Source organism: Zootoca vivipara, chromosome 13 (assembly GCF_963506605.1).
Source record: "Zootoca vivipara chromosome 13, rZooViv1.1, whole genome shotgun sequence".
In the NCBI taxonomy this organism is placed as follows: Eukaryota; Metazoa; Chordata; class Lepidosauria; order Squamata; family Lacertidae; genus Zootoca; species Zootoca vivipara.
Window position 1 is genome coordinate 29,929,044 of NC_083288.1, and position 13,093 is coordinate 29,942,136.

The 13,093-nt window shown below is 42.8% G+C and overlaps 2 protein-coding genes across 2 annotated transcripts; both read right to left on the bottom strand.

Moving 5' to 3' along the window:
* Positions 1–5,712: 5,712 nt before the first annotated feature.
* On the bottom strand, positions 5,713–6,627 carry LOC118077439 (olfactory receptor 14A16-like). The gene has a single exon (XM_035101054.2). The coding sequence runs from the start codon at positions 6,625–6,627 to the stop codon at positions 5,713–5,715; it is 915 nt and encodes a 304-aa protein (XP_034956945.2).
* A 5,185-nt stretch (positions 6,628–11,812) lies between these two features.
* Positions 11,813–12,802, bottom strand: LOC132592936 (olfactory receptor 14A16-like). The gene has a single exon (XM_060281181.1). The coding sequence runs from the start codon at positions 12,800–12,802 to the stop codon at positions 11,813–11,815; it is 990 nt and encodes a 329-aa protein (XP_060137164.1).
* Between the last annotated feature and the right edge of the window lie 291 nt (positions 12,803–13,093).

The following is a 13,093-nucleotide window of genomic DNA, read 5'->3' on the forward strand; positions in this document are numbered from 1 at the left end:
GGCCAAGTTTGCCTATGCCTGGGCTATGATCTTCCCAGAAACCTGAAAATAACACTTCTTTTTGAAATTTAATTCTGAAGTCAGTAATACTGATTTACAGCAGAATGCTACACCGCTAACAGGAAAATGGTATAGTGCACAAAAATTGGAAAAATACCCACCCACACATATTTATTTGTTTAAAAAAACAAGACTCAAAGCAGTTAACAAAAAAACAAACAAACGTACAACAGAAACACAATACATAATTATCAAGAAAACAAATTTATTGAGTGATGGGTTTTATTTGTACATTTCTAGAATGATAATGTAAATGATGATATTTTCCTTTGTATCTATAAGAAAGGGGTTTGGTTTTTTGTTATGTTGCCCCTTCCACATTCACGTGTCATTTTTCCTTACCCTTTTTCCTCCCTTTTTCCTTCATTTATTTTCTTTTTTTCCTGACAAGAAAGGTTGTTTGATGTACAAGGTCTTGGCCAAAAAGTGCAATATTATAAGATCAATAACATTTATTATTATTATTATTATTATTATTATTATTATTGAATTATACAAAATGGTTTTTTTTTAAAAAAAAATAAGTTACCCAAGCACTTAACTTCAGATTTGGTGTCCTTGGAATGAAAATCACTAAGTCACTGAAGTCTGGTCTTTTTGTTATATTTGGCGCGCGCGCACACACACACACACACACACACACACCTGACAAAGGATGGAAGGGCCCATAGCATTAATTGCCCAACACATCCTTCTCCTCCTTCAGGGTTCTAAGCAGTCTCTCTCTACCCAAGCCATGATTTAGGTTTCAGTAAATCATGTGTTTGTGTGTTCCCAGCTCCACATAAGTCTGCACAATGACAAATTCCTGGCCTATTCTTTCCCTACACCTAGGATGATGTGGTATCAAGCTGCAGGGGATGAGGAGCAAACTCTTGAGTAAAAAGGGTGCTTTAAAAAGAGACTGCAGTTCCTTCTCCTACAGGAGGGGTGACTCTGTCCAGGAGTCCACTGGGGGACCAATGGGCCCATACACCTCTCAATGGTGGCCTGTGTGGGGTCGTGCCATGTTGGGGGCGACTCTCCTACACAAGTTCAACCACACCACATTCCTATCAGGTGGAAGGCAGTCCTGTAATCAATAAAGTTGTGGCCTAATTCAACCCAATACTGTGTTCATTCTTGTGGCCCTACCTTCACCCGCTACGGCCATTATGCGACTGTGACAGCAAATCTTTCTCCTCTATTGGGTTCCCACGTAGCAAAAACACAAAAAAGTGGGGAGGGGAGTTGAAAATTGGAAAAATACCCACCCACACAATTCACAGTGAGGAAGTCAAATCTCTTTGTCTTCCAAGCTCCATTGGGGACTAGACAAACTTGACCAGGTCAAAAGACATGTAAAAAGGATACTTAGCAGGCTAGCTAGCATGGGCGTAGGCAGGGGGGCAGGAGGGGGCAATTGCACCCCCTAGAAGCAATGGCTGAGGGGCGCAGCAGTGTGGCAGCCCCAGGCTCCCGCTCCCGGCGCGAAGCTCCAGAGTCGCGCAGGGAACACGAGCCTGTGGCTGCGTCCTCCGCGCCTCCCAGGTCTTCGGAGGAGGCGGCCCCAGGCTCCCGCTCCCAACGCGAGCCTGGGGCCGCCTCCTCCGAAGACCTGGGAGGCGCGGAGGAGGCAGCCACAGGCTCGCGTTCCTGGCATGACTCTGGAGCTTCGTGCCGGGAGCGGGAGCCTGGTCTGGGGCCGCCTCCTCCGAAGACCTGGGAGGCGCGGAGGACACAGCCACAGGCCCGCGTTCCCTGCGCGACTCTGGAGCTTCGCGCCGGGAGCGGGAGCCTGGGGCCGCCTCCTCCGAAGACCTGGGAGGCGCAGGCCACGTGGCCCCGCCCACATTTCCGCTGTGGCCCCTCCCCTCCCGCCCCTTGCCCCCGCCCCTTCCCCCCCTAATTTTTATCCTGGCTACGCCCCTGCTAGCTAGGGTCATTACATTAACAAAGAGATTGGTTTTACCACTTCAGCATTTCCTTCTCCTACAGTCTCCATTATTAGAGATACAAAATCAAATGAGTTTGATTGTAGCTGTAATCAAGAATCTGAAGCCATTCCCATCTATCATATATATGAAGAAGAAAGTTATGGCATTGAACTTTTTACATTGCTTTGTGGGAGAACAACATGAATCTCCAGTTTCAGTCTAATCTTCTGATTCAAAATGAAGCACAAAATGGATGAACAAGTGAAATCCTCAATGATACATTGGGCAATGAATATTGGTCATAATATTGAGATGTTGGCATGGGAGTGGTTGTGGAATATAGATCTAAGGTTTATAGCAAGTTATGGTTTGAGGAAGAACTATATGAAAATGAAGTATAGATGGTATTTGACACCCAACTGAGCAGCAAAAATGTGTGACTCTGAATCAAATACCTGTAGGAAATGTAAAGATAAAGAAGTTCTCTTTCTCCATATGTGGTGGACTTGTAATAAGGTAAAAGCATACTGGGAAATGATATATGATGAATTGAAAAAAATGTTTAAAATAACTTTTATTAACAAATTAGAGACTTTTCTTTAAGGAATTATAGGAATTTTAGAATAAGAAATCAAGATAATATTTTTTTAATGTAGAATGGAAACCATTTATTGAATATTTACAAAATTATTGTAAACAAATTAAGACATTAGCAGGACTAAAGTACAAATGTGCAGTGACAGAAAACATATATTGACTATCTGGGATAAACAATAAATAAGGTTAACTTGGAACTGCAGTAAAAACAGTATAAATGTAAGAAACTGCAAAAAGGGGGAGGGGAGTCAAAATATGATGTGGAATAATTCAAATTCTTGTTTTGTGTTTGTCGTAAAATGAAAAGTATAAATAAAATTTTAAAAAGAAGCACAAAATGGAAAGGGTGAATAATAATATTATTTTTTATTCAAGCTCTTGAAAGACTGTGTAATTTTTATTGTGTTTTTTATATATGTTGGAAGCTGCCCAGAGTGGCTGAGGCAACCCAGTCAGACGGGCAGCATACAAATAATAAAATTATTGTCATTGTCCATGGTATACATTTAAAAATAATAATGGCATGCATCATAATGATATGGACCGTGATGAGATGCCTATTGTGTGACTGCTGTATCAAGTTTATTAAAACAAGCAAGGTTAACAGTGAACTGGGGGGTGTATCCTGATAAAGAAAAGGCATTACTATTTATTTAAAATACTGATATCCTGTTATCCAATCAACCTACAATAAAATTTAATCAACAGCAGTGAAAACATGAATACATTAACAATAATGAAACAAGGAGTTCAGTGTGAAATGAATCACAGGTGGGACTCGGGGGGGGGGGCTAGCATGGATGCCTGTTGAATCTCAAAGGAAATGAAATTCCAAAGCTGCGGAGCCACATGGAGTACGCCAATGGCATGCAGTCATTGGACTAAGGGGACTAGGGTGGAACCCACACACATATAAAAACCATTCTGAAAATGCTTTTTTTTAAAGCGATTTTAAAAATACACTGAATTTTCCATGAGGCTCACCATCACCATCTAGTCTCACATTGTGTATTGCACTTAGAACACACTTAAAACATTTTATTTGCAGCTGTATAGCTGAGTTGCAGCTGTATAGCTGAGTTGAATCCCAAGCCGGAATTAAGATTGCCGAAAGAAATATCAACAACCTCAGATATGCAGATGACACAACCTTGATGGCAGAAAGCGAGGAGGAATTAAAGAACCTTTTAATGAGGGTGAAAGAGGAGAGCGCAAAATATGGTCTGAAGCTCAACATCAAAAAAACCAAGATCATGGCCACTGGTCCCATCACCTCCTGGCAAATGGAAGGGGAAGAAATGGAGGCAGTGAGAGATTTTACTTTCTTGGGCTCCTTGATCACTGCAGATGGTGACAGCACTCACGAAATTAAAAGACGCCTGCTTCTTGGGAGAAAAGCAATGACAAACCTAGACAGCATCTTAAAAAGCAGAGACATCACCTTGCCGACAAAGGTCCGTATAGTTAAAGCTATGGTTTTCCCAGTAGTGGGTATGGAAGTGAGAGCTGGACCATAAAGAAGGCTGATCGCCGAAGAATTGATGCTTTTGAATTATGGTGCTGGAGGAGACTCTTGAGAGTCCCATGGACTGCAAGAAGATCAAACCTATCCATTCTTAAGGAAATCAGCCCTGAGTGCTCCCTGGAAGAACAGATCGTGAAGCTGAGGCTCCAATACTTTGGCCACCTCATGAGAAGAGAAGAATCCCTGGAAAAGACCCTGATGTTGGGAAAGATTGAGGGCACTAGGAGAAGGGGACGACAGAGGACGAGATGGTTGGACAGTGTTCTCGAAGCTACGAACATGAGTTTGACCAAACTGCGGGAGGCAGTGCAAGACAGGAGTGCCTGGCGTGCTATGGTTCATGGGGTCACGAAGAGTCGGACACGACTAAACAACTAAACAACAACAAAAGCTGAGTTCTAAGCTAGTCCCCCAGATGTTCCCCTGGTGCCTCCTGTAATAGATTCACCCAAGTATGGAAGATTTATTACACCCTGGATTAAAAAGAGTTAATCCATCTCCAATTTCAAAAGAGGAGGGGACAGCCGTTTGGAGAGGGTGAGGGGTGTGTGGGGACAAAGGAGGGAAGGAGAAGGGTGTGAAGTGAGGTTAGTGGTGGTTTAGGTTAGGCTTAGGTTAACTTGGAGTTAAAGTTTGACAGAGTTAGTGTACAACTGTAACTAAGTTTGCAACCTTATGAATCGTTAAGAAAAAAAGCACTATGTTCTCAAGAAAATAAAATTCATATTTGTTGTGCCAGGGAGAATTGTCTCAGTTGTTCCAGCAGCGTATCAAAACTCACAGAGGTGGAGACTCAGAAGAGGGCAAAACTTACCTCAGGGAAAAGGGGGATAGTATGTGTCCTAGAGTCACACAAAAGGGGCAATAGGGTGAAAACCTAGAGTGCCATAAATTTCCGAAGGTGAAAAGGCAAACTGATACAGTGGGGATCCTAGCTGAGTGGGGGGACCCTTTACTGTAAGTAAGAGGTTGGTCATTTAAGTAGCCCTGAGTTTTTATGAGATCAGGCCACGAAAGCTGGAATTAGACTCTCATTACTAAGAAGCCCAGAAGTAGTGAGGGGTTTATTTTAAGGCGAAAGGAGTTGAGTGGGGGATTGCTCCACCCCCTGAACCCCTTCGCCTCATAATTTATTGACAGCATCGGAGTTTCGTCGCACCTCCTTCCTGAAGCCCAGGAAGCTTCTGCCCCGATTTGGGAGTTAGGCGTGAGGCTCCGATGGGTCCAAGATCCATCCTCCTGTCTTCGCAAAGCTTATCTGGCTTTTGGAAGGAGGTGGGAGGGTTCCAGCATCCTGTCAGACCCCTGGCCCCTCCTTCGCAAAGCCCGGGAAACTTATGCCCAGCTTAGGGAAGGAGGTGCAAAACTCACGTGTGCAACGTCAGGAGATCACAATGTCACATTCATGACATTATCCCCTCACAAGCTAGCGCTTCTGGTCCTAACTGTTCCCCTATGAAAAATTTAACAGCATGCCACTGGAGCAGGCCCACCCACATGTCACCCAGTGATGGGACACTAATAAACCTATCCATGTAATATATCACCTCCCAGGCAAGGCTCTACAATATTTCAGCTTTTCAGAACAAATCTGGAAACAGTGCCATACAAATGTTAAAGATTCAATAGCTTCTGCAATGCAGTCTGGATCTCTTTGTTTCTGAAGCTATAGATGAAAGGATTTAATAAAGAAGGAAGTATAGCATATATCACAGCAAGGACTAGATCCAGGTCAGGTGAGATATTACTGTGTGGTGTTGCATAAATAAAGATTGCAGAAAACATGTACAGAGAGAAAACAAGGAGGTGGGGCAAGCAAGTGGAGAGAGCCTTATGCTGTCCCTGTTTGGAAGGGATTTTGAGGACTGTAGTGAAGATCCACACGTAAGTTTTAATAATGAAAATGAAGCATCCCAATCCTGTGATATAACTACATACAAGAAATCCAACTTCAACGAGGTATAAGTCAGAGCAAGACAATTTCATTAATTTGGGGATTTCACAGAAGAATTGATCAACAATATTGGAACAGAAGTTCATTGAAAATGTGCCAGTAGTGTGTAGCACAGCATAGAGAATACTGGTGATCCATCCAATGGTTATTATCTGAATGCAGGCCCCTTTGTTCATGATTAGTTCGTATTGCAGTGGATTGCAAATGGCAACATATCGGTCATGTGCCATTATTGTTAAGATAGCAAAATCAAAGCATTCAAAGACTAAAAAGAAGAAAATTTGAGAGACACATTCAAAATAGGAAATGTGGTTGCTGTTCATGAGTAAGTTAAACATTGATTTGGGTAGAGTGACAGAAACTGAGCCAATATCAGAAATGGCCAAGTTCATTAGGAAGAAGTACATTGGTATATGCAGATGATGGTCAAGAGCTATCACAACAATGATCAAAAGATTCCCTGTTATGATTATTAAGTATAATGCTAGGAACAGAAAGGCGTGTAAGACCTGCAGCTCTCTGACCTGAGAAAATTCCAGAAGCAGGAATCCAGAAGTGGAGGTCAGATTAGACATTCTGTGTGTGAAAATAATTGTGTGTTACGAGAGAGAGAGAGAGAGAGAGAGAGAGAGAGAGAGAGAGAGAGAGAAGGACAGGGATGCGGGTGGCGCTGTGGGTTAAACCACAGAGCCTAGGGCTTGCTGATCAGAAGGTCGGCAGTTCGAATCCCCGCGACGGAGTGAGCTCCCGTTGCTCGGTCCCAGCTCCTGCCAACCTAACAGTTCGAAAGCACGTCAAAGTGCAAGTAGATAAATAGGTAACGCTCTGACGGGAAGGTAAACGGCGTTTCCGTGTGCTGCTCTGGTTCGCCAGAAGCGGCTTTGTCATGCTGGCCACATGACCTGGAAGCTGTACACCGGCTCCCTCGGCCAATAACGCGAGATGAGCGCCGCAACCCCAGAGTCAATCACGACTGGACCTAATGGTCAGGGGTCCCTTTACCTTTACCTGTAAGAGAGAGAGAGAGAGAGAGAGAGAGAGAGAGAGAGAGAGAGAGAGAGAGAGAGACCCATAAGAATACTAGAAGTGATTCTCCATTCATTTAATGATTGTAATGCAGAGCAATTAAAGTCATGCTGATTAATATAATGGAAAGTGCTACAATCCACTGGTAAGATACACATTCTATGAAGGGAGAAGAGTGTGATATCATTTGACCAGCATTACTATTTTTCCTTCATTAAGTGCTACTCCCTTACCTGCTCTTTGAAAGCATCATTTCTTCACACACAAACACCTTGGATGGTTGAGCTATATACATCATGGAAATGTTTGCCATGTTATTATCCAGAATAGCAGTGCTTCATTCACCTGCCCTGCTTCCAATGTAATATATGTCATCAGGTGCCGGTCATACCCTTCTGAATTCTACATTGGACAAACAGCCCAGTCTCTGCACAGAATAATAAATGGGCTTCAAAGGCTGAATATAACATGAAAACTCTGTACTACATTCCAGCAGGAGTTTTGGTGACTGAATTGAAACAGTGGATTTTTAACATCCTGCATGTCTTAAACAGATTATCATTTCAGGAGGTTTGTTTATTAGCAACTGTTCTGTGAATTGCCACCATTATAATATAAATTTCATTATCTGCACTTATTGCATTTCATATTCTATTAACCTCACTGTTTGCAATCCTTCCCCCCACAAAAAGATATGCCACAACAAATTTGTTAGTCTTTCAGGTGCCACAAGAATGGTGATTTTGCTTGAAAATGTGAAGATAAAATGTGCCTATTGAGTCTCTTATATACTATATGTTTGATTGTGCACTAACCACAAATATAAGCCACTACCATATTTAGATATGGCTATAAGCAAATGCTAGGAGGGGAAATAGGATAATAGGAATAAGAATGAGAAGAAAGGGGGATGAGAAAACATTTACTTACTCTTCCTCAAAAGTATCATCTACAGAAGATGCATTTTCTCTCCCAGCTGCTTTTTCATCAAAGAAATGTTTGCCTTTGTCTGCTCACTGTTCATTGTTTATTTGAAATGGCGTCTTATGTGTGTCTGTCAATGTGTCTCTAATGGGGTCTTCATTTTGGTTGTGGGATGGGATTTATGTTTTTGTTTGCGTTGCTTTCTTGGAGACATGTTCCCAGGAGTCTTGTACAGCTGATCTGAAAAGTATGCTGAGACTTTTTTCTTGACCTGATTTTGTTATTTGTTTCCCTAACAGATTTAGATAGATAATTAGCAGGAGTAACCTCATAAGACCACTCACTGGAGCAAGATCAATGTCAATCATTATTTTTAATTTATTTATTGGTGTCCAGGTTTAGGCTTGGAGTTCTGGCATGTGAACAGCTGCTATATCAGCTTGGAACTTTTCTGTATTAAGGAGGACATATTAAAGTTAAGTTATCCCAACAAAAAGAGGGATTTCTCAGAGGCCCATTGTGTGGAGAACCAAAGGGTGCAAATGTCCTGGAAGGCCTCTAAACACCATATTAGGAGTAAAGATAACCATAGGACTAACTAATTGAAGTTGTAAATTAGATCATATATGCTTATCTGGTTGCTTTGAATTCTTAGTTTTGGATGAGTTGGTTGGGAGAGTTTAGACTTTTCATGCTGGTTGCCTGGCAGTGACACCCTTATATAAGAGACTAGCTGACCCGGCCACGTGTTGCTGTGGTTCTTTCCTGTGATCCCCCCCCCTGTCCCGATCCATGACGTATCCTGCCCCTCCTCCCTCCACCCCGGCTCATCCCTGTGTTTCGGTAGGATACCCTTCCCTCTGTTGTCCCTGGGGAGTGTTGGCCCCTACCCCCGGTATCTTCCTACATTGGCCCCCAGCCTTGGAGAAGGAGCTGTCAGTTTCTGGGTTCCATTTCCCAGTATTTACTTTTGTCTGAGCCCTCTGTTGTCCCCTCCCCCCTGTATCTCCATACATTGGCCCCTGCGCATGCATCATGAACATTCCTATATATTTAGATTAAGGATCGGGGGGTGATGATGTGCCCTGGGACCCAGAGAACTACTTAAAGAATCCCAACCTGGGGGGGGGTCAAATAGTGAAGCCCCATAGCCCCGTAGCAACAGACAGGCCTAGACAGAAGGAGGGGGGTCATATGGGCCACTTGGGGGCCTCTGAATCTAAAGGGGGCCTCGGTCAGCATATTCACAATCATTAAAATGAAAAAAGTAACAAAAGGGTTAAAAACAGGGCCACATTATCTACCTGGCCCGGGCCCTGTAACGGGCCCTGTAACAGAAGGCGCGTTCTGAAGCACCCGAGTTGTTCAGTTCCATAAAAAACCCAGGAAGTGGCAAGGGGAAGGTAGGGAATTGTAAATGGGGTAGGGGGTGGCCACTGCAAATATCTGGGGAGAGAAAGTGCATGGTTTTTGTTTTGCTTTTTAAAGACACAGAGGCTTACAATCAGTTGTTTCTCCTAAAATAAGACATACCCATAAAATAAGCCATAGCAGGATTTCTAAGCATTTGCGCAACATAAGCCATACCCCGAAAACAAGACATAGTGATAGGCGCAGTTCTGGAGGGTCCCAAGGAAGAGGCAAGGCTGGACACGTAATAAAAAAATAAGACATCCTTTGAAAATAAGCCAATGTGGGGTTATTTTAGGACTAATAAATATAAGACGGTGTCTTATTTTTGGAGAAGCACGGTAAAGCCTAGGTTAAAAGGGGCACGACTGCCCTTACTTAAAATGGCCGCCGCAGCCTCGCATGTGACACAATGCCCACTAAATTATAAAGCGAAAACCCCTCACTGTACCCCCAAGTGCGTGTTAGGAGAAATGATGAATGACTGCCTAATGCTGCCAGGCGTTTATTAATGCAGCCGCCGGGAGAGGCTTTGGGCTTGGGGTGGAATAGCTGTTTTGGTGGTTGCAAGGCCTCCCGTTTTACAGGATCTCGTGGCGGAAGCGGGGTTTGTGGGTGTGGTGCGTTGTTGTGGCTAATCCCTGTGTCTGCCCCCACGTGTCCCGGTCCATGATCTATTCAGTTTGTGTGCCCCCCCCTCCATGACCAGCATATCTCATGAGGTTTTGAAGGATGGTATTTATTTTTGTCTTGTGGATTTTTTTTGGGGGGGGGGAGTGGTGCTAAATTGTAAAGTAAAAACCCCTTGCCGTGCAGGGGCCTACATAAATCAAAGGCCGTGCTGCGCACTGTGCCACCCCCACCCCCCAGGCAGGCCCCAACCTCCACTTGGCAATGTTGGTTTTTTGGTGGGGTTTTTTGGGGGGGTAGTGGTGCTAAATGGTAAAGTAAAAACCCCTTGCCATGCCCCCAAGTGCGTTGCTGTTGGTTATCCCCCCCCCCGGGGGGCTGTCAGGGGCCTACATAAAACAGAGGCCATGCTGGGGCCTGTGATAATGGCCGACTTGGTGGTTTCTGTTGCTTGGTTGATGATGTCATTTGTTTTGTGGGTGTGGCTTAGATTTCACAGGAATGGAGGGGGTGGAGGAGGGTATAATGCCACTTGAGGGCGCTGTTTAACTTGGTGGAAATCCAGGTCTGTACCTGCCCAGGTGTGTGATTTGAGGGATTTTTGCCCCCAACAACGCTCGGGGAGTGGCCTGGATCATTGTGTCAAAATTTCAGGACGATCGGTCAAGCGGTTACAGAGAAAAGTGTAGAATGCAGTTTCACGATTTTTACATTTATATATATATATATATATATATATATATATATATATATATATATGAATGGGAATGTGGAACAGTCCTTTAAGTGAAGGGTGGTTGATTGGACTCTTGTCGCCAGCTTCCATTGCTGTCTTTTCGTATACACTAGTGGCCAAAATTTTGACCACTAGTGTAAGTAGTTGTAGAGGAAATGTGGAAGAATCACAATTGAAGAGGCATAGGTGGCCTTGTGCTTTCCGGTTTTGACACAACAACATTTATTTTATAAAGTAAAGAAACAACAATTGATTGAAAATAAATAAAAATGTAAAAGGATTTGAGCCCAGTTTTGACGGGAGGGTGGGGTATAAATAAAAATTTATTATTATTATTATTATTATTATTATTATTATTATTATTATTATTACACCAAAGTTTGCTTATGTGATTGCTTCTCAGCAGAAGGCCAAAAATGTCCTGGGCTGTTTTTGCATCAGAGCATTGGTTTGATGTTGCAGGTATGAAAATGTTATTGCCCCAGCTCTGCCATCACCAACCTGGTATCTTCCAGATGTTTTGAGCTATAACTCCTCTACATACGGAAAAACATATGATACAGTACCTTTCCATTTGGTTTACCCAATAACAACAAAGGGGGGAAATAAATGCTGTTCCTTTAATGCCATGCATTGCTTTTAGATGACAACAGAAAACCAAGCAATTTAAGTAGCGATCCAGTACTCTTGTGAGTGGGGAACCAATGCCATTTGCTATTTTGTTGGACTCCATCTCCCTTCAACCCAAAACAGGATGATGAGTGGTCCTAGCTGATAGTAGTTGGATGCCAACAAGATATGAAAATGTCCAGGGTAGGGTTTGCTGCAATAGCAAAATTACCATGTCCACAGTGTATCTGGGTGACATAATTATGAACTGTAATAATGGTTTAATTTTTCAAAACTCAACAAAATAATATCTATGGGGTACAGAGCAACAACACATGTGTCTACCAAATGATTCTGCTGCATACTTTTCATGCCTGTTTCTTGAATATTGGATTGCCCCCTAAGAAGGGCAACCTCAGCAGATCTCAGCTCCTAGGAAGGGCTATAAAAGGAAATCCCAAACATTTCAGAATAAATCTGGGAATAGTGTCAGGAAACTGCTTAAGATTCAATTGTTTCCTCAATGCAGTCTGGATCTCTTTGTTTCTCATGCTATAGATGAATGGGTTCAGCATAGGTGGAAGAATAATATACATCACAGCAAAGACAAGATCAAGGCCAGATGAGCTGTTACTAGGTGGTCTGATGTGGGCAAAGAGTCCAGTGGACACAAGTACAGAGACAACCAGGAGGTGGGGAAGGCAAGTGGAAAGGGCCTTATTCCGTCCCTGTTCAGAAGGCATTTTGAGGACTGTTCTCAAGATCCATGCATAAGTTACAATGATGAAGACAAAGCATCCAAAAACAGAAATACAGCTAAATACAAGAAGTCCAACTTCAACTAGGTATAAGTCAGAGCAAGACAATTTTAGTAGTTTTGGGATTTCACAGAAGAATTGATCGACATGATTGGAGCAGAAGGTAATTGAAAATGTGCCTGCAGTGTGTAGCACACCATAGAGAATGCTGGTGATCCATCCAATGGTTATTATCTGAATGCAGGCCCCTTTGTTCATAATTACTTCATATTGCAGTGGATTACAGATGGCCACATACCTGTCATGTGCCATTATTGTTAACAGAGTAATATCAGAGCATCCAAAAAGGGAATAGAAGAAAACCTGAGTGACACATGTAGCATAAGAAATATGGCTGTTGTTCATGATTGAATTAACCATGGATGTGGGTTGAATGATAGAAATTGAGCCAATATCAGAAACGGCCAAGTTCATGAGGAAGAAGTACATTGGTGTATGCAGGTGATGGCCAAGGGCTATTACAAAGATGATCAAAAGATTCCCGATTACCGTTATCAAGTATAGTCCTAGGAACACAAAGAAGTGTAGTATCTGTAGTTCTCGGATCTGAGAAAATTCTAGAAGTAGAAATCCAGATGTGAGAGTCAGATTATGCATTTTGTATGTCACATAAGATTGTGTGCTACCTGCGAGAGAGAGAAAATCCCAGCAAATATCAGAACTGATTCCCCATTTCATTCAATGCTTGTATAGTGCAGTGTTTCTCAACCTTTTTTGGGCAAAGGCACACTTGTTTCATGAAAAAAAATCACGAGGCACACCACCATTAGAAAATGTTAAAAAAATTAACTCTGTTCCTATATTGACTATATATAAAGTAATTCTCCCATGGCACACCAGGCAACATCTCGCGGCACACTAGTGTGCCACGGAACAGTGGTTGAGAAA

Excerpts from the sequence above, each read along its gene's own strand:
- LOC132592936 (XM_060281181.1), bottom strand. The coding sequence starts at position 12,802 with ATGCATAATCTGACTCTCACATCTGGATTTCTACTTCTAGAATTTTCT.
- LOC118077439 (XM_035101054.2), bottom strand. The coding sequence starts at position 6,627 with ATGTCTAATCTGACCTCCACTTCTGGATTCCTGCTTCTGGAATTTTCT.